At 37.3% G+C, this 26,543-nt stretch overlaps 1 protein-coding gene across 5 annotated transcripts in view; it reads right to left on the bottom strand.

The window, feature by feature from the left end:
- Positions 1-26,543, bottom strand: part of LOC113531112 (RIMS-binding protein 2) — a 101,723-nt gene that overhangs the window by 47,512 nt on the left and 27,668 nt on the right. For all 5 annotated transcript variants that reach the window (XM_053230286.1, XM_053230287.1, XM_053230288.1 and 2 more), the window contains exon 3: positions 146-253. In XM_053230286.1, the coding sequence (XP_053086261.1) occupies positions 146-253 (108 nt within the window). The remainder of the gene's footprint in view (positions 1-145; positions 254-26,543) is intronic.

Here is a 26,543-nt window from a genome sequence, read left to right as displayed (position 1 = left end):
TGCAGACAGGACCAGACAATCAGACTTTTTGCTGGAGACATTGAACAAGACATAAAGTCAGTTATTTCTCTGTTGGCTAAGATAAAGCCTAAACGTCTATTCTGACTGAAGCGTCGAAACTGCTCTGAGATCAGCAGACTCTTACCAGGAGGCTGTTCTCCTCTCGGAGCGTGGAGACGGTCTTCTCCAGATCCTCCAGCGCTCTCAGCAGCTCCGAGTTCTGCTGCACTAGATAGTCATAATCTGCGCCGTTCTGCAAAAGAAAGGACAATACATTTAAGCCATTTTTTATGCATTGCTGAAAAATCTCACTTTAGGTTCAAATTTTTACAATGGCTTAATGGTATGTCAGGAAAAAGTCTTTCAAAATAGGAAGTGACAGCCTAAGGGCTTAAATAAGAAATAAAAGTTTTGTCTCAAACACACATGCAGGGGTGTTTAACCCAGCTGGACCAAGCTGAAAGCGACAGCTTTCTACACATCACTAATTATAATGTTTGTATAACGTTTTACACTTTTAATTCTAAAAATTTTAATTTTTTCACTTTTCTTCCTATCTTTTGTTGTAACTGAGCTTTGGTGAGGTTTCTAAGATTTAAATCAATGAACTGGACTGTTATCACACTTCTGCTTCCAGAATCATGGTGTGTATGCATCTGTGTGTGTGTACATGTTCATGTGTATATTAGCCAGTGCCAGCTGGACCAGAGGGATAACCCTGCCCTCTATTTCCCACTAGGCAACAGAACGGAGAATAAACTTAGAGCAGTGCAGCCAAAATAGGGCTGTTGGGACAAAGCATTCAAATACTACTACTAAATCTTTTGTAATATTTACATGATCAGAGGCAAAATAAAATTCACATTATATTTTAGAGCTTTTAAGTCTGAGCTAGATCCAATTTAAGATCCCAATTTCAGCCTATGAAAGTGTTTTCAAATTCTCCTTTGCTGAATTTCCAAATCACATATAATATATGTTATTTTCTTAGTTTAAAATCATAAACTCATCAAGTTTTTATTGTTCATATGTTTTTGTAGCCTGAGGTGAAAACCCCCAAAAAAAGACAGAGTGTTGCCCAAAGTCAGTCCCCGAGGTGTGACGAGATTTTCAAGCGTGAAGTACAAGCTAATCCAAGGCAAAATTATTTCATAATTTTCCAAATCCTGCTTCATGTTGTATTGTTTTTATATGTAAAAGTTGACGTTTGGAAAAAAAAAACATTGCCTGGACTTCAAACTTCAACTGCCCAGTTTCAGTTAGTCTGTGCTTTTCTGATCACCATGGTTGTAAAGAGTGGTTCTTTGAGTTACTGTAGCCTTCCTGTCACCTTGAACTAGTCTGTTCATTCTCCTCTGACCTCTCTCATCAACAAGGCGTTTCCGCCTGCAGAACTGCTGCTCGCTAGATGTTTTTTTTTTTTTGCACCATTCTGTGTAAACTCTAGAGACTGCTTTGCGTAAAAATCCCAGGAGATCAGCAGTTTCTGAAAATTTGAAACCAGCCCATCTTGCACCAATGCCACTTTCCAAGTCACAGAGATCACTTTTTTATTTTTTACATATTCTGATGTTTGATGTGAACATTAATTGATGCTCTTGACCTGTATCTGCATGATTTGTTGTATTGTGCTGCTGACAGATGATTGACTGATTGGATAATTGCATGAATGTGCAGGTGTACAGGTGTTCCTATTAAAGTGGACAGTGAATGTATGTTACTCTGTACTCGACTGTATACATATAGTGAGCATATATAGTGAATAGGAGGATATTTGGGATTCAGTATAACTGTGTTGGAGGATTAGATTTAAATAAATAAATATAAAATATTATATCACTAATAAAAGTATATTACCCTCCCATGATTTTTTTAGGTTACAAAGCGACATAATTTTCACCCTCATTCATGTGATATGGAAACTACTGCTAATGTTCACTCAGTCTGTAGCAGTATATAATTATAGGCTCATTAATATCTGAATGCATTTGAATAATAAACCTATAAATGCATGTTTCTAAAAAAGATAGAAAAAGCGCAAAAGCATCTACTCATTTGTAGAACAGACTGCAGTACCTCTCTTGCTCGCAGTGAACCAAATCATGAGCCATATCAGAAACCCAATTAATTAACCACACTGAAGTCCTTGATCATGTGCCCACAATGCCAGACTTCTGCTTGTGATAGCCATTGTGTCTGGTCTGGAGGTCATTAGAAACCCAAACATCTGCCTCTTTTAGTCTAATGATCAACCAACAGCCGTGATGCCTATTAAAACCTGTAGCCGAAGGATATAAAAAAAAAAAAAACGCCCAGGCTCAATCCTCACAGGCCACAACGCTGCCAAGATGGAGGATGGAGATGGAGATAGGCAGCGTCGGCAGACACAACCTGGCACGAATACCGCTGTGCAATCAGAATCAACCACCAGGGCTCACTTTTCCTGATGATTAGTGTGATTACGACTACATGAAGCTGCATAATTAGACAAATTTGGTAAACATAGTATTTATCTTACTGTAGCTGTGTCTCTCTGTGCTAGCAACTTCAAAAAGTACATATTGCCTGGTTTTACATGAATCCATCCTGGTTACAGATTTATAACGAATACAGCGAAACTGGCATTCAGTTTACATGCATTATATCATATGCACTCCTGTACGTTGCTCTGGATAAGGGCATGTGCAGAATGCTGTAAAGGTAAATATAAATACAAATCTATATTATAAATATAGATTTATAAATATATAAATTTATGGTGTTTGGTGTCAACTTTACCATAACAACATGACAGTTACTTTGGGCTACTTTTGACTTGCTGGCATGGGCTGATTTTTTTCGTCTCCTGGTTAGGGATTGTGGGTTTTTGCATATGTTTGATCAATCGGATCAACGTTTTACAAGCCAAATAGTTAAGCTGGAGGTTTTATTCAATGCAGACGGTAAATGCATAATCTATAAAGTGTATTAGGTTCCAGATCCACCGAGACCCCGACCGGTTACAATCATTTTAAGAGCATTTTAGGGTACACTGCAAATAATACAATACATCTGACAATGGTAGTCACGATTTTAGACGGTTTGTAAAGGTCTTTTTTTTTTTGGCCATTGGGCTATTTTTGTCACACTGACCTGGCAACCCTGTAGGTGCCATTAGTTCAGTTTTTTTTTTTTTTTTTTTTTGCCTAATTTTCAGTCGCCTTGTTTGTTAAGTCTTAAATGATGTAATTCTTAGCAAAACAGCAAGAAAATGCATTACACTAGTGAGTTGTATATTCTATTCTATAATCTAAACTTTATCCAGATTATTTATTTCTTTTTTTTTTTTTTTTTTTTTTTTAAATTTGCAGTGTTTTTAAGTTTTTGTAACTAACTGCATCATGAATTAGAGGCTGAATTAGTGCAGCATATAAGGGAAAGTCTGAAAGCAATGGATTTAGACCCTTAAGTTCTTGAGTCTATATTATTTTTTCAACACAATATGCGAAATGCTTTCGGGAAGGTTTTCCACACTTTTCCATTTCTACACTTTCCAGACCAGTAACAGAACCCTAAACTAGAGTCATCTACACTGGATTGTGTAACACAAGGGTTCTCAAACCTTTTGCAACCAGGAACCCCTTTAACTTTAAAATCAAATACTAATGAACCTAATCCAACCATTTAAAAAAAATAATACGCACGTTATTTAAATAAGTACAATAATATTCTGGAGCTATTTATTCCTGAACTTTCTACTGATGAAACACTTTAGGTCCAAGGTGACATTACTTTAAGGCTACTTTTTTTTTCCACTTGTTCATTATTTCATGGCTACTAGATTTATTGAGGTTTATTCAATATATAAGTGTCCAGTCAAACGCACTAATAATTATAAGAACTCGATAATAAAAGTAATATTCATAATGGTGGACTTTAATTTCCAATTCCTTTAATTTTTAATTAATGTAACTAACTAAATAATATATAACTAAATTATATATACATACATATATATACATATATATGACAAAGATACATCTCTATAAACGAAGCTTTAATGAACCACCATTTAGAGCCATAAACCTTTTCTCTCAGGACTAGTGGACACCTGGGAAATCTATTTAGCAACACATACGTCCCCTGTCTTCTGAACTGTCTGTAAGGAGCTGTTTCTTGGATACGGCATGGAGTTTGACACCATCGAAGATAAGCATAATATATATTCCAGAAAGCCCACCATGCTGCTCATGCAGTAATCACAAGGAGCTGGAGGGGTTAACAACATGTAAATAGCCCATATCACTCACTCTGTCTCTCCCCCAAAACTCCTCCTGTCTCCTTTTATTAAAGTGACTTTGCTGTAAGAAATATTTGGGTTAATCGTGTTTCTGATACGATGACTGAGAAGTAAACGAATTTGTATTTGCATGCTAATCTGTACAAGGACGAAAGGACGCCACATATTTTGGAGCAGAAGGAAAAAGATGAGGAATGATGAAGCTGTCTGCATGTGGAGGCTGTTCATTTGCATATTCCATTACACACACATTTAATTTGGTCGATACCTAGACCTCACACATTAAGGTTTAGGAAACAAACACACACACACACACACACACACACAGCGTAGTGTTAATTTAATGGAAAATTCAACTTGACTTAAAAACAGCTATTTTTCTGTCTATAACCTTGTGAATGATTTGAGTACCTTTGGCAAAGTGTGAAACAGAAGTGATTTCTTTTAAAAAGGATAAATTTCTTATTATTTGATTTTATAGATAGAAAAAAAGCCAGTCTTGCAATAGACACAACACACACCTCAATTAGAGCTTGGCTGTCATTAATCCCCCTGAATGCTCAGCACACAGCTTCTTAATGACTCAGGAGGGGAAACACATTTTGTCCTTCAGCTCTCAGGGGGGCCATCAGTCACAGACTACACTAACACACTGCCTCCAGCAAAAACACACACACACACACACACACACACACACACACGGCTGTAAAACCTGCACTATTTTAAAAAAAATATGTCCCTCCTGAGACCAGCATCTTCACCTCTACTACTCATTCTCATTTTAAACTCGCACCCTACACACCTTTTCCTCTATATCACTAACCCCTGAGTTTCAAAATGATGAAATGGAATCATCTTCAAGAGCGACACCTAAAACCTATATTCCAATTGTACTGTTTTGTGTCAAACTACTTTTGCATCCTTGGCCTCTGGTCACATTCGTTTTCTGTAACTCTGCCTCAGACAGTAGCTCAGCTACAAGGCCGTTTCTATAGTAACCGCTCATTCACTTGTATTGCAGACACTCCACATAATCTTAAGCCTAATAAAAACTAATGCTGCAGTTGACTTAACTATGGCATTTTGGACTTCTGTAGAGTTGACCTACAAACCATGGACACCTCCATGTTTGTCTTTTGTTAGCAACAAGCTAGCCAGCTAACTGTGGAGAGTGATGTATATTTACCTCCTTAAATCAGCGAACTGTATAATAAGTGTTATAGATTTAAGAAGTGAATATATCTGTATGTCAATTGACCTAAAGCAAATACTAGTATATACAGTAGAACTCATTTAAAGGTAAGTACTACTTTGTTTACTGCTGAAGCTGTGAGCGGCCATGTTGATGTTGGCGTCACTTGCTGAACTCAGGGTTGAGCAGACTGGGTTCGTTGAGAGTCGAGGGTTCGTTTTCTTTGTTTTTTTCCTAGTCAGAGATCTTTTGGTTGAAATTTTAGTTGAATGCAGCATAAACTTAACAAGCTGAATGAAAAATCATTTAATAATAAATCATTGATATGGAAAAGCTTTCTCTCAGGAGACTTTTATTTAAAATTTATCGAACGAGTCTCCAGTGTCAGTGCTTGAAAAATCTTCGGGCTTATATATAATTAAGCAATGCTACGATTCGGCTGCAGGTAATCACAGCCGTGCTGATATTCAGTATAGCAGCACAATCACAAGTGTGATATTGCATTTATACAACAGTTCAATAAACAAAAATTAATACTGAGTAACATATATTTTGTTTATTTTTGCTCCATCAATGAAAATAGTTCCCAAAGAAGCCACAGCTGGATAGAGCGCTCTAACCCTAGAACTGGAATTATATGTAGCAGACACAGACAAGTGGAGTGATACATCCCAGTGCTGTTATCCCAGACTGTATAACTCTATATGTAACTCTAAATGGATAAAAAGTATGACATAATGTTCTTTAACAAATAAAACAAGGTATACTTTGGGAGATTACTGTAGTATAAAAGCACGTGATTGGAAAATATTCAACTTCAGAGTGATAATCGCATCACACTACCCCACTGTTGATTAATGTCATCTAACAGCATGCCTGTTCATGGTTTATTCCTTACTTACCACACATTCTGCTTGATAAACATTATCCAAGCTATTCTGTATCATGGAAAAAAATATTTGGCATAGCTTTTAGTATGACGTCAGTGTGTACTATGCTTATAATTTGAGCGCCCCAGTTTATAACGCTCTCCTACGTCTGGTTTATACACACTCTTAATTGATATTCAAATGGCACTGGTGTGTACCCATGTGCTGTTAATAGCTCTCGCAGAGGTCTATTCAGTCCGCTCGCAGACACTGCTGCTGCTTACACAAAGAACAACATGGAGAGGAAGAAAAGATCAGTGTGGAAATAGTGAGAAAAGGTGGGACTGGTTTGTTTTCTGGTCACTGTAAGTTAGATTCAGTCACTCCTTATCTTCTCCTCATCATTCTTTTCCTTCAATTCCCCATTTCTCTCCCTTCAGAACAGATGCGAGCGGAGATAATTAAAGACCGAGCAGTGGCTCTAAACACACACATCAACCCCGTGACCGAAGTAGAGACAGTTCCCATGACGATGCCGTACATTACATTACGTCGTGCTAAGTCTGGGCAGAGAAAGCATACATAGAGAGTTAGTTAAACTACGTTTCCCAACATTTCACTAATGAAGTGCAGATGGACGTGCACACTTGCATGCACACACACACACACATACACAGAAACTACATTAACAGCAATCAAAGAGGCACTGTGAGCTGCAAATCAACACAACAGTCACAGCTGGAGGTTTCTTCACATACTAAGACATACTGTCCTATTAAGTTTGAGTTGTTTTGATGTAAGATTTTTTTTTTTTTTTTACAAATCACTTCATAAAGTAGTGTAGAAAACAAGAAAAGAATAGTTTTTCTTGCCATAGTTAGACAAAAGAATGTCAAATTGCATTATTAATTAAGAGATACAAAACCACAGGATGAATATGTGAAAAGAATGAAAAGATGAGACCCCTCCCTCGCTCTTTCCATTCTGATTGTAAATTATAGAGAATAGACGCCTGATCATTACAGATATACCAGCTCTGTTTGTGGAAAGGATTTCGTTTATACAGTAACTGGCTTTTTGGTTGCAAAAGCAGAAGATAGTTGTGTCTCTTTGTTGTCAACAAGAGTGAAGGGAATCCTCTAAAGATTCTGGATCCTGTCACACGCAGCTGGAAAGACACAGGTCACTGAGCTCTCCGTCTCAGACAACCACAGAGCTTTCAGAGGCATTGAGACAGATTGTGTGTGTGTGTGTGTGTGTGTGTGTGACACATAGATGACATGTTGACTGTCACTCTTAAAAGCACCAGAACCTCTCCAGCCACTGAAGTATTAACAAACACCTCAAAGACCCTGACATTCTCTCTCTCTCTCTCTCTCTCTCTCTCTCTCACACACACACACATTTACACTATAACAAGAAAAATCCTTTTCTTTGTTCCCTTTATTCCTTGCCCTCTTTCTCTTCCTTCCTTTCTCTTCCTTCTTTCTGTCATTGCTTCTTCCCTCAACTTTTTCCTATTTTCTTCCTTCTTTTCTTTTCTCCTACCTTCTTTTACCTTCAGTCCTTTCTTTCATTTTTATTCCTTCAGTCTTTTTCCTCCTCTTCCTTCAGTCAATCTTGTCCTTCTTTCTTCCTTTTCCTTCCTTACTTTCCTTTCAAAATGTTCTCTTCCTTACCTACTCTTCCCTCCTTCTTTTCTTCCTTCATTTATTTTCCTTCTGCTTCCTTCATTCATTTCCTTCCTTCCTTCCATCTACTTTATATACTATTTTCCCTACTGTTCTCTCACTCCAATCGTTCCTGTCTTTCTTTCCCGTTATTCATTCAATCGTTCCCGCCATTCCTTACTCTCCGTCTACCTTCAGTCATTTTCCCTTTCTCTTTCTTGCATTCCCTATCTCCCTCCCTCCCTTCCGTCCTGCCCTTATTCTCTTCTTTATTTGTTTCATTCATTCTTTCTTTCCTTCCTTCTTTCCTTCCTTTCTGCCATCCTTCATTTGCGTCTTTTCTTTTTTTGCCTTCCATTCTTTCACTTCGTATACCTTTATCTTCCATGAGTTAAAACAAGACAAAGAACTCAGGCATTTAGAAAAAACATAAAAAAAGAGGTATGTGTGGAGGATGAAAACAAGAAAGAGGTGTGTGTGTGTGTGTGTGTGTGTGTGTGTGTGGAGGACAAGACGGGTGCATTTTCCCATAGCACCTGCAAATCCGCTCTGCATCCATTTTTAATGTGCTGCCTGAAAACTGCTGAAGCTAACACACACTGCTCGTGTCGTTATTTATTACGGGTGCATATGGAAACCATCACGAAGATGGAGTTACTGCTGAACAATATACAAATAAATCCATATGGCAGTAAGTGTTACTAATGAGCCTTGGATGGAACGTACAGGTGAAAGATGATTTAAAAAAGAGAAAAGGAATAAGAGTAATGGAAGACATCTATAAAAATAACTGAACGCAAACACTAGTGACAAACATAAACAGCAGCAAAAGAAATCTAATTTTTGGAAAATTAACTTTTCCATTTCTATTTTTACTTGAATATTGCAATGAAAGTGCATTTAAAGTGCATAAAAAAACACTTGAAGATTTATATTCGTAACATTTTTGTGGCTAATCGGAATTTTAACTTAAATACATATACAGAAATAAAAACATTTTTTTAAAATCTATCTATCTATCTATCTATCTATTTTAGCAGTACCTTAAGAAAACCAAATGTTGGATAAAAAATTACGCCTTTTTTGGAAAACCAACAACTTATATCTTTAAATATAAAACACCTGAAGATTTACTTTTGGAACAACATTTTTGTTGTTTAACTCAGGTTTAACTTAAATATACATATAGATTTTTTTTTTTCAAAAAAGAAAGACTAATTAATTAATGATTTTATTTGTTTGTTTATTAATAGTAGCTTATGAAACCCAAATTTAGGTGGAAAATAAATAGCTTTACCATTTCCAATTTTATTCTAATATTGCTTTAAGGGTCCATTATATAAATAAACCTTTATAATTATATTATATTATAAATATAATTATTTATAAATAAATAATATATATATATATAATTTATATATATAATTAAAAAAAATATATATATATATATATATATATATGAACGCATGTGAAGATTTAATTTTGGAACAACATCTTTGTTATTTAACTCAGCTTCAATTAAACAGATACTGAAATAATAAATAAACAGATAGATAGATAGATAGATAGATAGATAGATAGATAGTGCAAAACTCCCAAATCAGAAATCAAAATCCAACAAAGGCAGGTCAGTTTTACTGATGATATTTTAAAGAACCCATAATAATAATAATAATAATACCATGCCTGTTGACTGTCATAATATATTGTATGGAACAAAACTAATAGAATATAGACAAACAATAAACACGAGTCAATTTAGCGCGATTGAATAATAATGACGCTTAAAAACAAAAACACAGGAGCTGAGGAATAACACAGCTGGCTGCTTTGTTCTCTGAAAGCCACTGCCAATTCAGCAAAAACAGAAACATGGAGTAGTAAATCAAAAGTGATAAGGGCATTGTTCAAGGGCTGAGAGAGAAGAGAAGAGATGAACGATAGTACCACTGAAAGTGTGTGTGCGGTGTAATATGATAAAAGATAATAAAATACAGACGCATACTGGAAAGCTTTTCCGTCTGAAAAAAACAGCACAGAAATAAAAAAGAGTTCCTTATAGACCCTTTACACTGCTGTGGATTAAGGGACAGATCCAATGGGGGACATCTGTCGAAGCTTCATTTCACACATGCAGTAAAGAAACAAACAAAAGCGAAACTCCGTGCATCAGCATTTTCACTTCTTCTGCAGACAGAGAAACCCCAGATGGTGATCTCCTCAGGATGGGTTTATATGGTGAGCACATTGTGTCACTGTGATATCAGCCTTTATGAGAGCAAGACTTTAAGAAATCCTGTTTTATTGTGTGCTATCAATAAGCATAAACATAAGCATAAGCGTAACCAGGGTTCCAGGTACTTTTTTTTTTTTGTGAGTCATTGTATTCTTGTGATATACAAAATAAATAAATAAATAAATATCTAATTTAAACCTTATCCACGCTGCATAAAGGCTTCACAAAATATATGAATGTTAAAATATACAAAATATATAAATTAATGTTAATAAATGTCAAAACTCCATAAACATTTAGGCCATTTTTCAACATCTATGAGTGTTGGGTGGATTTTGATTTTGGAACCAAGGTACAGTCCTAAGTTTCATCTGAAAATGTCAGTCTGGAGTTTATTTCAAATAACATGAACATGTCACATGACTTCCTGTTTACAGTTTGACCGTGGGAAGGATACGTTGTGCTCTGCAGGTAAATGAAATGCCTTCTTTATTATAAAGAGCAAAGTGAGGATCTATGTGAGTAGTTTCGACTGAACTGGAGCTGTTGCTCAGTGTTAAGCAAACGCAAAGAAACGCTCATTTAAAACTAATAATGCACAAATACAAAATGAAGTGATGTACCTTTTGTCTAATATTCGCCAAAGCAAGTGAGAAAGAATTGTGCAATCATTGTACAACTTGATAGGAATTCATGTTGATGATGCCCGCCCAAAACAAGCACCAACTCAAGTATTTCAAGGCAAAGTATCAACCAAGAACGACTCCTGAACTGATCCTGAGTACTGAGTATTCAGGAATGTGTTGAGCCAAGACAATAATCTAATTTGAAAAAGCATGCTGAGTTAAGTTTTGCTAATTTGCTAATGTTAAGTGGATATATTTAATTAAGTTAGCCTGGTTTCTTTGCTAATGTCAGGTTAGACTAGCATTAATTGCAGTAGCTAAAGTAATTGGCTAGGCCCCAAGTCGAATTCTAGCTAATTGTAAATACTGCAAAATTATGTGGATTGGATGATGTTTTCTTCTAACAGTTTAAATAATAAAATTAGTTTACTTTTTTTATTGCAAGAAATACAACATATCTGATTTTCTGTACCTTACAACTCAGCACAGCAGAACACCATCTTGTTCACCTTCATCTAAATTTTTGGGCGTGATTATAGTCACAGGAGCCACTCCAGGTGTTCGAGGAGATGTCTCCCAAAGCATAAATGGAAAGAGTGAACCATCTGTCCATTAGCCACTGAGTGCTCAGAGCCTCCTCCTAGTCCACAATAACAGACGAATCCCACAGAGAATTCAGACGATTCCTTTTGTGGGACAGCCTTCAAGGCTTTCCCTGATTTCAAATTAGCCAGAGGCTATAACGTGTGCGGTCCGTCTTTGTGGATTTGTTCTTGATTAGCCTTGAGCAGTGAAGTACCAGCAATGTCTCTGTTATGGGCTAACTTTTAAAAAAATGGTCTACCATGAAACAAATGTAACTGATTCTAACTCTTAGAAACACGGATCTTTGTAGGCTTTAACCTACAGAATTTCCATGGAAGAAGAGAAAGAATAGAAATACCTAAATTAAGAAGTAGGCTCATTTGGGTATTTCAACTATCTGTTGGTGAATAGATGAAAATTGAAATTAATGCCTCCTTTACCAACTTGCAAGCATTTTTTGATGAGGTTTATGATGCTTTATTGGAATCAGGTTCACCTAATGGCATCAAGTTACAAGTAGCGACAAATTCGAAAATATAGGTCCAGCAACCCTGATGCTATAGAGACAGTAGTGAATTGTATGTGAAAGAAGCAGTGGGACCCTCAGCCATGTGCAAATTGCCACACTTTACTTAATATACTGCTCTAATATAGACTGATGGATGGCATTAATTAGGGATTGAATGGATGACTGCTAGGCGAGGCTGTGGGGGAAAGCTGAGATAAATGTATAGGTAAATGGGAGAAGGGTGCATGCATTAAATATACTCTCTCTACCTAGACAACTACCTGATGTAAGATTTTAACCTTCTCAATCAAGTTAGACCAGTGACACCACACTGCCATTTGCATTAACAAATGGGAGGTTTAACGTGATGGAATGTATATAAGAGCTGGATATTACAGTCACGTAGTATGTCTTATTTTATTCAATCAGGAATGCCAAGAATGAACAAAGAAGCACTGCTCATGCTTTCCATTATGCCTGACATTCCCCCAGAAATCCTAGATTTCCATTCTGTTAGCTTCCCTGCCATTCTATCTCCCCTGCTCCTCCCCCAGAGACGTCTGAGACTGGCCCGGGAAGAGGGCGAATTTCATTTTAACTGCATAAATTGGATTCTGGAGGTTGCAGGAGCGACAGAGCTGGGATGGATTCGATTTCTCACCTGGTCGGGATGCTGGCGGGAAGATTAGCCTAAGGCAACACGGCATAGGATTTTAATAAAGGGATACTCACCGTCTACAGCGGTGGCCACCCATCTCTTTGTTTTGTGCTTCCCTTTGAACTGATTGGCAAAGCAATCTTATTATTCTTAGCCACATAACTAATTGAACACATAATCAGTCTACTTGATGAGATTAATCAGTCAGGTATTTCAGCTTGGAGCTGTATAGGAAGGTTGATCTCGACAACGATGATTACTGGTCCAGACATTAGACAAATAAGTATGAATTTCAATGAAAAGGATTCTGAAATGTACAAGTTTTTGTCGTCTCTGTAGAAGATGAAAAGGATTCTAACTGTAACTCTGAAATCGAGATGCTGTTCTTTTCATACACAGGCGATAGGCCTCATTTCTTGAACTGGATACAAACAAAATTTTTCGTAATTAATCACAGGAACATTTAGACACGAAAAGTGGTGTTCATTAAATCCCAGTTAGATTGAGAAGAATATCTGAATCCTACAGGAACTCCTGAGTTTGTGTAAATTTACATATAAGGAGACTCACTCAACGTGAACCTCGATTTATCGGCTTCAAATTGTATAATAGGATCGTGCTGTGATGTTTGCTTATTTATTTCAATCACAAATTTAGTGAAACTTTTGTGAAACCCAGTCATTTCATATTAATAAAAAGAAAGCAATCCAAAAGAAATTCAAAAATGAAGACAAACAAGAATGGCTATTCAATTAGGACAAAAAAAATGGCACCATATAAAAAGAAAAAGAGTCACTGTGATGATGGTAGTTGACATGCTGCAGTAACTGAGCTGCATCATTGGAAGATTTATTGCACACCATGCTTAAGAGGAGCTCTTTTGCCGTTTAGTTGCCATTTTTTTTCGTTTTCAGCTTTCGGTGAGCTTTGCCTTTTATGGAGTTTTGTGAGTTTTACTAAATACAAATCAGCTGTAGCGTGAATGCCCTATGTGAACCTAAAGAAAATCAGAGTTACCAAGACTTTTGTAATTATCTGTTAATAATTTTTAGCTCGGTTTGGCCAACAAAAACATTTACACCATTAAACTTTATTAAAAGACCGACAAATGAGGCCAGTGTATTTCAGAACTCAGACCTGCACAGTATTTCATAAAAATTAACCTTTACTTGTCCTGATTGCAAAAATGGCTCTGTTACCATGACTCCCAGGATTTCTAAATGCCATTGCTTAGCCCATTAAAAGGTTAGGGAAAATGAAAACTGTGCTTTTTCCTTTCGTTTAAAATGGTCTTTCCCTCTAATCACTCTGATCAGCAGAGCTTGACATAGGACCATTAAATATTTGAGAAACAAGGAGGCTGATATAATGAAGCCAAACCCTGAATGGTTATTCTGAGAGAACATGCATTTGTAAAGCCACTGATTATGCCACTCAAGCTTGTTAGGGATTATTACTGGGGGAAAAAGTCAATGTATAATCAGCTGCTACCAGTTACAGCAGGACATCATAGTCTAACATTCCATAAAAGGAGCAAGATATATGAGCTACAGCTTAAGATATCAAAAGCACTTAATTTATGCTAAAGTATTTCTAAGTATGCATACATGATTTCCCCTACAAGGCTTGTCTCAGCACATAAAAGAACAGTCAATATGAGAGGATTCATTTAAAACTGAGAATTATTATTCTCCTACATCCTTGCTCTAGACTTCAATCGATCGTTTCTTAGCATGGCACAACTCTTGCGCTTCCTTAAGATCACTTTATAATGAGTAGGTGTCCCTTATTTCATCTTGTCCTAAAACAGGAATGGTGAAGGTTGGAAACTCCTTGATTTCTCTCAGTCTCTGAGGAGATCAGTTATTTTCCTGTATCCAGAATAGGAAGCTAGGCCTCCTTTCTCCAAACACTCGCTTCCTCCCCACACAATGTCCATGTCAAAAATAGGGCAGTTTGTTCCATCATTGGCTTTGCTTCACCACGCATTCCAGTACTGCTTTTAACATTTCCCTGCCTACTATTCGTCATTTCTCCTTGTGGGACGACCTTCCGCTCACGTGAAGTTTGTTAGATGAGCCTCTTGGTGGCATGAGGGACCAAGTCAAGATAACTGCTCAAGAGACTTCAAGAGAAGAAATTATCCAGACAGAAATTCAAGATTAGACCAGACAAAGAGCAAATACAAAAGACTAGTCGATCAACAAGGCAAGGGAAAAAACTCAGAACAAGTTGGCAAGACTTTGCAATAAGACATAAAAACACTAGGGTGTAAGCAAGCAAACTAATCAAGGGTGAACACAAAACAGGTGAACACAGTTGACAAAGAAGCCAATGACAAGACAGTGGAGGACCAAAACCAAAACAAAGGCACATGGAGAACAGCACCATGAAGTGAGTGGGGGAATTAGTGACACTAACTTATACTTAGCATAATAAAGCAACAACAATAACAAAAAACCAACATTGTATAGCTCCTTGCTATATAGCCCTCCTCTTGTCCAACCCATTAGATGGACATAAAGTGCACTTCTGAGTCATGATTATTGTATCAAGCTCACAATAGGGTGTTGTCCATTTCCACCATGTTGAACTTAATTCCTATTCTTGCTGCTGTGCCAAGAGAAAAAAAACAGGGACATGTGTGGAGCTAGAAACTGTGCAGACAATGAATTGGTCAAACTCAGTCAAACACAGAATTGTGATGAAATCATCACAAGTTGTCACTCAAGTTAGACATCCACCATTTTAAAGAGGCATTATGTGAAACAAATTAGGTACATTAAATCAAGTTACTATACCAATTAGAGAACTCCTTTATTTTTTCCTGAATACCATTATGCAATTGAGCAATAGAAAACCAGCTCTTAATTCAGTATGCACTGTGTTGTAGCATGCCATCCAATGGAAAAGAACTAATCAGTGCTAAAATGCGGCTTCATTTCCTATTAAGCACAACAAGGCTAATCTGATTAAGTAAACGCTGAGCACTGCTCTACTTTCTGCCCTCTCTTCATTTTTCTTCCCCATTCATCAATTTCCTGTCTTGGGTTCCGATTAGACACTGGATACCATGAGGAGTCTCCAGCGCTAACTTGTCAAGGTCTGCAATTTTGAGTTACACTCCTGAAAGGCAACGTTGAAAACCACTGATAAAGATGTCAGGCTTACATCCCGATTTGAAGAAGGCAAGTAAATATTCTCCATTTCAATATCTTATTTCAAAGCAAGAGAAAGCACTAAAACCTGTTGGAATGACTTGTTGGAAGTTATACCAAAGAAAATTGGAATAAGCCTAAAGGCTACTTACAAAAGTGCATTTCTAAAAGTGTATAGCTAAGAGAGATCACTAGAGCACATGTCCTGGTTGGATAGGTAAAGATATTTTTGCGGCTTTTCTTATACTGGTTACGTTTAGGCCAGCAGAATAGGTAGGAAAGCTGTTGAGGCGTCTTTGTATTTAACCTTGTCGGGTGTCAAATTAGCCTGATTTCTGCATTAAAAGCAATATTCTGCATACTAATTGGAGCCATTGAGCTGAACTTTCCAATGAAAGTTCAGAACCCATTAGAACCCATTAGGTCAGAATTGACTGTACTGGTTTTTGAGTTATTGAGGTTTGGATTAAACCCATTCAATTCAAGTGGCCAGTAAAATAGGCTAATGACTATAACAACTCGAAAACAATTGTAATAGCTTTCATAATGGTGGGTTGTTATTTCCACTATTGTAACAAAAAATCACAGACCTCTGCCCATGCTTCACAAGCCTTCACTTTGAAAATCAATGGTCTATAATTGTAGCTTCACTTTTATCTGAAAAAAAAAAAAAAAGCACTGAGCTGCATTTGTGGCTCTTCTCATAAGACTCTAGCTTAGTCTTTGCATTGTGCTGAAACACTTGTGGCTAACGTACGCCCACAAATAACTCCCTGCCATGCCACTTTTTCCTAAAATAGTCCCTGCACATGCAGATCTGGGAAAATAAGTGCCAAGGCTCTTTACTGAATCCCAAAGATCTGAAACTCAGCATTTTTTCAACCACTTTCATCTTCACTTCGAAATCTGGGTCACGACTCTACTCAACAGCTACCATTGTGCTGTCTTACCCTGCTGCCTGATTGGGATTGGAAATGGAAATGTATGGAAATGTGTATAATGCTTCCATGCTGTAAAATATAATAGGGAAGGCGCAATTTAAAGGGCATAATTTGCAGATTGGCAACATTTCCCATTTATTAACATCTTACATACTGTATCTTAATATGCAGAGCACAAGCCTTAAGGTTAAACCTGTCTCTACTCTAAGCACTTCTACAATTAACCTTCTTCTCTTTAACTCAAGTCTTCAGTACAGGTGCAAATACTGGATGTAATCAAAATGAAGTGCACTCAGCATACTAGGACAGATAATCCCAAAATAACTGAGTCTCCCTGCTACTTTATGACAGGGACATGAAACATGAAGGAAATGAAATGTAGAAGGCAAAGAGAGGAAGCTTAGCAACACAGCGTGTGTTGATGACGGCAGTAAAGAACCACATGCTCATCTATAAGTCATAAAGTGGATCACTTGAGTACCGTTTACCTTCTCTCGTGTGACTGCTCACGGTTTTACACCGGCAGGTGATGAATTAGCGCGTGTTCAGGAGGAGGGGAATGTAGAATTGGGAGTGCTCTCCCAGGTCTTCTAATCATTTCCTCTCAGAGATGGCCAAGATTGGGTCAAATTAAAGAAGTATATATGGATACAGACACTCGTAATCTCTATATCTTACACACACACACACACACACACAAGTGGACATATGTCCATTTAATTTGTGATATAATGATAATGATGTTGATTATGATTATGATGGATCACAGAAACCAAGGATGTTTTCTCACTGTGCATTCAAAAATAAGAAACCTGCCTAAACAGGAACTAAACTTAAGACTTCTAGTTCTAGTTCATTTTCCACCAACCTGGGAGATTCCTGGAACAGACACTGCACAATACGGTGACAGCAGTTGTGACCGCATCGTTATTACGGTGCATGACAAATACCACTTTTACATCCAACAATATAAAAGTGTTCGGATTAACACTGTTTCTTCATCTGATCGGCTGTTTGTTTGGCCATCTTGTATTTGCTGCAAAGGTGTTAATTAAGAAAGAGACACAACTTTACATCAAAAACGACAATAACGACGTAAATAGGATCAGGGTTGAGGAAAACCAGGCAAAAAAAATAACATCGTAGGTACATTAGTAACGCAATGAAAAACCTCTGCATAGTCGACACCATCATAAAAACAAAGGTACTTCTGTTTGTGCCCTATAAATCTTTGCTAGTGCTGGTACAGACTGAGATATTTAAAACTGAACAATCACAGAGGTTGAGAAATAAACCAATGCAATATCGTTTTTGAAATATTAGTCTGGAGGCTACACTGTTCCTGTAGGTAGCAATCCTGAACCACACACTATATAAATGGACCTTTGGTTCAATGGAACAAGCACCATTTCAGTAGGCACCAAAAGATCTGGCACTTTGTGCACTGAAAAAGAAAAAAAAAAAAGGTTGTAACAACCAACTCGAGAACACACAAGAGGTTGGAGGCACCTGAAGACTGGAATATAACAAACAACGGAAGCAATGATCATCAAAAATGACACTATATGAGTATGAGAAATCCAAAAAAATGTCCAAACTATTAGTTTGCATCAAATGCATTATTGATCTCAGCACACAACAGTAGTTAAGCATAGCACAATTGCTTGACCTGTCACATGCAACATACAGCCATGGAAAAAGATATACACCGCTCTCAAGCCCCATGCTGGTTCTGCTCCAGAGGGTTCATCAATCCAGCTGATTGATCAGATGCCCCGATGGCACCCCTGACAATAAATCTTCACTCACACAGAAATATGCACAGTATGAGTAGCCTGAGTGACTGTGCTAGGTCAGTGCCTGTCAGATCTCCATGATAAAATGGAGATGTGTTCAATTAGTTTGCTCCTAAGAGAGAGAGAGAGAGAGAGAGAGAGAGAGAGAGATGGAGACATCCAGAGACCCGAGTGTGTGTATATAATGGATGCATGGTGATAATTAAAAGACTCTTAGAGAGCCTGAAAGAAATTAGAACATCAAATTACTGTGGCTAAAGAGGATGAATCGTGCTCTTGTTTTTTAGCAAAGAGATCCGTTTAGAAGCCTGGAAACCATCATCAGTGTGAAGAACATGTAAATATGTTTTCAGTTCCTTTCTAAAGCTTCAATAAAACGGGTATACACTCAGCTGAATGTTACTGAAAGCCCATCAAGTTGATTTTAGCCCCAGGGTAAGACCTCAGTTCGTATTTTTCATGACCCCTGACTCGGTGGTGCAGTGTAATTCAGGAAGCGGGTCTGTAATGTGGTTGTAACTGCTGCAAGTCTTTAAAGTGGTTATTACTGGTGGCCTTCTCTCATGCATGCATTTAATTACATGCAAATAAAGACAAGAACACTGAGGTCAGAGCTACGGTAATGATTGACTGAGGACGTGACTTTTATTTAAAATTCTGCAAAACAGAACAATTAAGTGCATTCACTCATGCATGCTTAGTTGCACCCACATATACACACAGTGTATAAGAGCAAATGAGCAATACCAGTCAATTACTTTTCTGCAGTATTACACAGGGGCATTTTTTTAATTTGTTTTTGTTACACTTATGAGTAAGAATTCTAAAGCTTGTGTTTTTGACACATGCTAGATACATTTATTCATAAGAAACAAATTGCATTTTCATGGTAATATGAGAGGAAATTAAATCAATGTAAAAATGGGTGAGGTCAGTTGTAACATGGTGCAACTCTTATGTTTGTACCAGATGAAGCACCTTTTTTTTTTTTTTTTTTTTTTTTGCTAAAAGCATGTGCATAAATGTTGGGCACAGTATGATGCACAAATACGTCAATCACATGACTTTTCTGACATACATCAATCTGACTTTCGATGATAAATACTTCCGAGCTGTGACTTAAGTTAGTGTTCTTTTGCAGGCAGGCAGAGGTGGCTACTGAGCATGCTCAGAATGAATGTCACCATGGTAGCTTGTCACTGATTTGAGCAACTGATAGTGTAACAACTGACCCCTCACAGCCGACCCCATTCTTCCCTAATAACTGCAATTTCCAAGAGTTTTCCAACAGTTAATAAGTAACTCTAAAAATGGCTGTGATACAGATGATGCTAATCTCTGCCTCTGAATTACGGCCTGCAGCAGTGTGGAGGATTTAACAAACACACAGCCTCTGTATAATTAATACTCACTTCAGCCCACGCATTGCCACACTGCCATCATCTTGCCTTTTGGGCTGAACATGAGGTCAGTTTACACGTTTTTAAACGCTAGTGTAAAGTCAGTGTTAAAATTTCAGCTCTGACCTTTCATATTTCAAATGATAAGAGCCAACCAAAAGCCCCCAGAGAAAACCTGGTGCTTGGTTTCATTTTGCACAGTTCACTGGATTAGTTTCTTTTAAGTCTAGAGGTGTTAATTCCGCTCTACGCAAACACACACACACACACACACACACATTCTGCCTCCACCTCAAATGGAAATAGACCCTTAATGATGTGAAGAACTGCACATCCTACCACCTCCTCTTCATCACACTGCAATGCTAGCAATCCTACACGGAGCAAAAAACATCACTCCTCGGCAATGCTAGCAATCCTACACAGAGCAAACGACAACATCACTCCTCTGCAATGCTAGCAATCCTACAAGAAGCAAAAAACATCACCCCTCTGCATTGCTAGCAATCCTACACGGAGCAAAAAACATCACTCCTCTGCATTGCTAGCAATCCTACACGGAGCAAACAACAATCGTAGCGCACATACTCGGCCTCTATCTCTTCCAACACACAGCAGCTGACTACAGTTCAGCACAGGCAGATGCAATGTTATGAGAAGGCAGGTGATAATGATATGCAGTTAAATACCCGAGCTTCTCTTAATCTCAGAAACCGGAAAGCTCTGGTTATCTCATGCAACACACAGAACTCACTTAAGACTCTGCAAGCCTCTTCTAACAGCCTGAAAAATCCTCACCCCATCCGACCTCATAAAAACCCTTTTTGGTAATTGTAAAGGCTTGCTGGTGTAACTAATGTGACCTGTATCGCTGAACGCACCCTGCCACTGCTATCTGCCAAATATTTTTAGATTTCCATAAAGAGGTCAATATGCTGCACTGGGGCTTTGAGTGCTTATCCACAGGCTCCACAGTGAACAGAAAATCTAATGCATTTACTCTGTGCATACTGCATACAGTATATACATTCACCAGTCACCTTTACAGGAACTCCTGTACATCTGCTCATTCATGCAATCATCCAATCAGGCAATCATGTGGCAGCAGTGTAATGCATACAATCATGCAGATGCAAGTCAAGGGCTTCAGTTTAATGTTCACAGCAAACATCAAAACGGGGGGAAAAAAATGCAATCTCAGTGACTTGGTTGTTGGCGTCAGATGGGCTGGTTTGAGTATTTCAGAAACTGCTGATCTCCTGGAATTTGCAAGCACAACAGTCTCTAGAAATTACACAAAACTGTGGAAAAAACATCCAGCGAGCTGCACTTTTGCAGGCGGAAAAAAGTTGTTGATGAGAAATGTCAGAGGAGAATGACCAGGAAGCTGACAGGAAGGCTATGGTAACTCACATAACAACTCTTTACATCCATTGTGAGCAGAAAAGCAACTCAGAATGCACAACACACCAAACCGTGAGGTGAATGTGCTACAACAGCAGACGACCACATCAGGTTCCATTCCTATCAGCCAGAAGCAGGAAGCTGAGGCTACAGTAGGCAGAGATTCACCGAAAATGGACAGTTGAAGATTGGACAAAGACCAGGTGATGATTTTCCAATCTTCAACTTTCTAGTAGAAACAAGCATAGAAATGAAGGCAGATTTGTGCACATATGAGAGAATGACATATGAATGAATTTGCATCTGATTTATTCATTATTATTAATTAGCTTTTGGCACTGTTGCATGAATTATAATGCATTTTTTAAATAATGGTCAATTAATTGACTACAAGAGAAATACTTTATCATTCAAAAAAAAGTTGGTTGTATTGGGAAGACATTTCTCCATAAAACTGAGCTGACAATAAAACAAATAAGAAAACTTGCTAAAATTATAGTATATTTATTCATCGATGAGACAGTAATATCTGGGCTAATATTGTTCATACTATGTGACAACGATCTTTACCTGAACTTCAGATTTTCTGCATTTTTTAGTCAAAGACAAAAGTTTCATTTTTGTCCATTTTAGAGACACACTTACTACATGAAAATTTATAAAAAGTTTTTTTAAATTTGTAAGATAAGCAACAGTATTGTGACAGCATTTTATGTTTTCTCATGCATCAGTACAAGACTGACAAAAATCACATACATAGGAATCCTACTTCTGAGTCTCCATGTATGTTTTCTCACCTCCTGTCCATCAAAACACACCTCCAGATTGCTGAGAGGACATCTCCACTCCTCCATCACCAAAATGAACAACCCTTTGCTGTAAACGACAGTTGGCAAATTGCCCGGGCCCGACTCAGACATTTTGTGTTACTGCATCAGATGGTGCTGTCAACACAGTGTCTATACAAACTCTAATTATAGACGCTATATAGCCACGGCTCAGATTGACTCACCCTATAAGAAAATACGCTCAATTTTAAATCAAAGAGCCAGGAGCTACAGTGTGCATCTCAGCGATGAAATTGCCTCCAACCTTAGAAAATGCATTACAGCTAAGTCACTTTAAAGGTGCTTTAGTGGTTAATTAGGTGAAGTACAACACTGGAACAAATTTTACTCCTTGAACCTACCTCCCATTATCACCAATGTAGACAAAGCCACGCCCCCTTGAATCTGTTCAATTAGACGAGTGTTAGCATTTTATTTTTGCCCACTAGGTCACTTCTTATAGCAAAGTTATAACATGTGAAAGTCGACTCATATTGATATTCTGCGGTGTGTATAGTCGAAATTACCTTCTATGTTCTTTTTTTTTCTGTAATGAGCTCCCATGAGTTTTTCAGCTGACCGTCACTACCAGGGTTAGCTAGTTAGCATTGTTAGCTGCGCGGAAGTTAGTTAGCATTACATACATTTCTATTACCTGGTTCTCTAAGTGATAAAATGTATTTATTTGATTTGCTGTACAAAGCCAGTCATTTAAATAGTACAATGCTTTATACAGATTGCATTTTTGAAACTATGTTTCTTGTCATTACATTTATTTATTTATTTTTTTTGGAAACACTATATGGTTTTTGCTTGCAGTAAATTATCTGATTTCCAGGTTATTTGTATTCGTAAGGAAGAAACCCAACTACTGCACCTTTAAACAATGAAATGGAGCAGGATGGATGATGTAATCAGAATATATTGATGGACACATTTAGGCCAAACCACTCATGGCATTCAATCATTTTCCCCCCAAAGGGGGGACACAGTCCTAACCTCATTCAGCTCCCAGTATATTCCACACACTATAATAATGCTTATTAAATAAATAAATATATCAGCTCAGCACACTGGGGCAGCCACCACCCAGCGCTCTTCAATGTGCTGAGACCGAAGTGACCCCGACTTGCTAACACACTCCCTCATGGTGTTTTTGCGAGTCTGCACATTTTGTCGTCCATCACTGTCAGAGACCGGCCTCCTGCAAGACGGCTGTCATTTTTCACATTTGCTTCATAAAAGACTAAGAATTTTACATCTGCACAAGCTCACAACCTTGTTTAGAGTTGAGGTGGATTAATGTCAGGAATTCTCCATGCTGGGCCAACGAAGAGTTTAGATTCTAAGAGCTTGCATTCAGATCCCATGGCTATTTTCCCTTCCTGAGCACAGGTGGCCCACACAGGTTGTGATTTCCCAACAGGATACTCCAGAGCCGCTCAGATTTCCTAATGAGCAGTTGATGAGGGAATGGGATGATGGGGGTTCTTTGGCTAATCACGAATAATGTACCATTCAATCTGTGACACTGTGATCACTATGATATTTAGGGCTGGGCAAAATGACAATATAAGATTGACACTGTAATAAATTATGTCACCTTTCTGAGATAACACTTATATTCTTTTTCTAACATTTTTTTAGAAACAATATTTACAAACTCTGATTGGAAGCAATGGATTTGAGTTAATAATTGTAAATGTTAATTATAATTATCAAATGCATAAATTCATAATAAGTAAATAAACCAAACTCTTTTTTTTAAATTCAACCCCACTGTTTTGAGTTTATCAGCAGTCCTATATAACGTTATAGATATCATGTATCATAAAAAGTTTTCAAATACTGTAACATATTTTGTCATCCTGCCTGTCCCTAATGCCATTAGTAATGAATGGGAATGATCCTCCAGTGTTCAGTTGATACCTTCATATTGGAAACATAGTTGGCTATCAAATATCTGTTGTAATCCACAGGGACATAATTCATGTTTTGTATCCATCAACATTCTTGGCCCTGCCTTCATTTTTCCCAGTTCTTCATCTCTAAAGCATCTAATGTGGCCATAAGCCAACATAGCCTCATTTACTGCTGCTAACCGTGATTAGTGGTTATTAATTGGGGTAATTAATTCACACTTCCATCCACACCTGAGGACTTTGTAATAGGGATAGAATAATAATAAGCATTGTAATTCCCTCTTGAACTGTATTGAAGCACAAATCATCATCATAAGAATTTTACATTGGCTTAATCATAAATTGCTTTTGGTTACCTGAGCAGTAACATAACATAACATTTCTGATAAAACGAGAATATAGTTTGGGCTGTCACAGTCCTTTAAAAATTGAATTCATATTTAAATTATTTAAACGATTTAACTTTTAAATGCATTCAATATTGAAGCGCATATGATGTCATACTGTCACAGACAAAACAGATATTAACAATAGCCCAACACTGTGTGTTTGAATTGCATAAAATCCAAGCAAATCACAAATTATATAGTTATAGGAATATTACACTTTTATTATAAATGTTAATTCTTCAGATTAAGCATGTTACAGCTGTTACATAATTGCCTAAGTAAGGAACAAAACACGATGGGGCGTGACAATGGCAAGGAGGTGGGAAGCCATTACCACCAGTAAGTGTATCAGTTTCCTGTAACAGCATGCCCTAAGGTGTTTTATTCCTCCTATACCACAATGATTTGCCAACAATTAAGTTTTTTTAAATTTATGAACAAAATGTCATACTTTTTATTCATTTAATGTTATGGAACATCCACAAGACACGTTAGTTCCTGTTATCACTTACATTATAGCACCTATAAACAGTTGTTTTTCTCTATCTTAAAGTTCATAAGGCATGTGGTATAATCACTATTATTATTTATTCACCTAATTTCATTTATTTGATCTGGCATGATTCAGTTGATCGCAATGAATCGTTACAATCACATGTTTCTATATAAATATTTAGAGTCTATGCAGTCATTCTGTATTATAGACTATATGAAAATAATTAAACATGTACTAAACATGTATTAAAGTTGACTATAAATTTACTTAATAAATAATAAATTAATAAATTTACTCATAGCACTAGTGAAACAAGGGTAATCTAACTACGAACTTTGAGGAAATGTGTTTTGATAGATTTGCCTTTGATAGGTGCCTAATGTAGAACATGAAAATTTATACATTCAAATATGATTTTTTCTCTTTTAAATAAATAAATAGTATGAAAGCCTGAATAACATTAGAACTGTGAAATTTGTTCTGACAGCCTCAATGTGATATTTTAAGCCAAGAATCTTTCATGATGAATAAAAATGATAATATTCTGTTTTTAGAAATGGCAAGTGGTCATACTGGGACAAAAACATAATATGATATAAAAATAAAAATAAAGATGTGTAAAGATTCCATTTATAATGGTAATGTGTCATCCTGAATGGAAATCAAATCGAATTGTAAGACTGTCTGTACTGACCATATCTCAGGTTGCTCTAATCATAGGGTTGGTCTGTGTATGTGTGTGCGAAATTGTGTGCAGGAGTTGAATAAAATGCCACCCAAATGTCAAAAGGTCCTTAGAGGTTCTGTGTGCCTGTTTGTGTGCGTGTATACACCCTTCTGAACACTGATGCATTATGGGAATGATGAACGGTTAAACGAACCACTAATGAGCCAAATGAGAGGCAGAGCGAGAAAAAAGAAAGCGAGAGACAAAGAGTAAGCAAACAAAGAATACATTAGCTTTGAGAATAAGAAGACAAATCACTAGGTTCCAAATCATCTCGGATCCCAACATCCCACGCTGTTCTGAACACAGTGTGTTAGACACAAGGTCTAACAGTGCTGGTACTACAGTGCTGTAAGTGCTGTAAGCTACGCTTTCCTAGATCCTTGTGAAATTCTTTGCATTTGGCGCAGTGATTTCTCACTAAATAATTTCTTGCCAGAAATGTGCTTTAAAAAGTAAGGATGATGAAACAACAGGCCATGGTGAGGGTCATGATGTTGTCTATGTCCAAACTGTACACACAACTGTAGTACTATCTGTATGTAAATAATGCCATTTCAGATATAGCCCGTGTGGACGTCCTGCTATCATCTATGATCCAGGACCAGGTTATTAACTTAAAAATATATCTGATTTCATATCATTCATTCATTGATTCATTCATTCATCTTTAGTAACCACTTTATCTTAGACAGGGCCGTGGTGGATCCGGAGTCTATCCCAGGAACACTGGATGTGAGACAGGAATATACTCTGGACACCACACACACTCATTCACACACTCACGCACCTAGTGGCAATTTAGTGTAGAAAATCCACCTACTGGTGTGTTTTATTAGGTCGGACAAAACGGAAGAATG

The sequence above is a fragment of the Pangasianodon hypophthalmus genome, chromosome 27 (genome assembly GCF_027358585.1).
Source record: "Pangasianodon hypophthalmus isolate fPanHyp1 chromosome 27, fPanHyp1.pri, whole genome shotgun sequence".
NCBI lineage: Eukaryota > Metazoa > Chordata > Actinopteri > Siluriformes > Pangasiidae > Pangasianodon > Pangasianodon hypophthalmus.
Note: the sequence above shows the minus strand (reverse complement) of the source record. Positions and strands in the feature narration are given on the sequence as shown.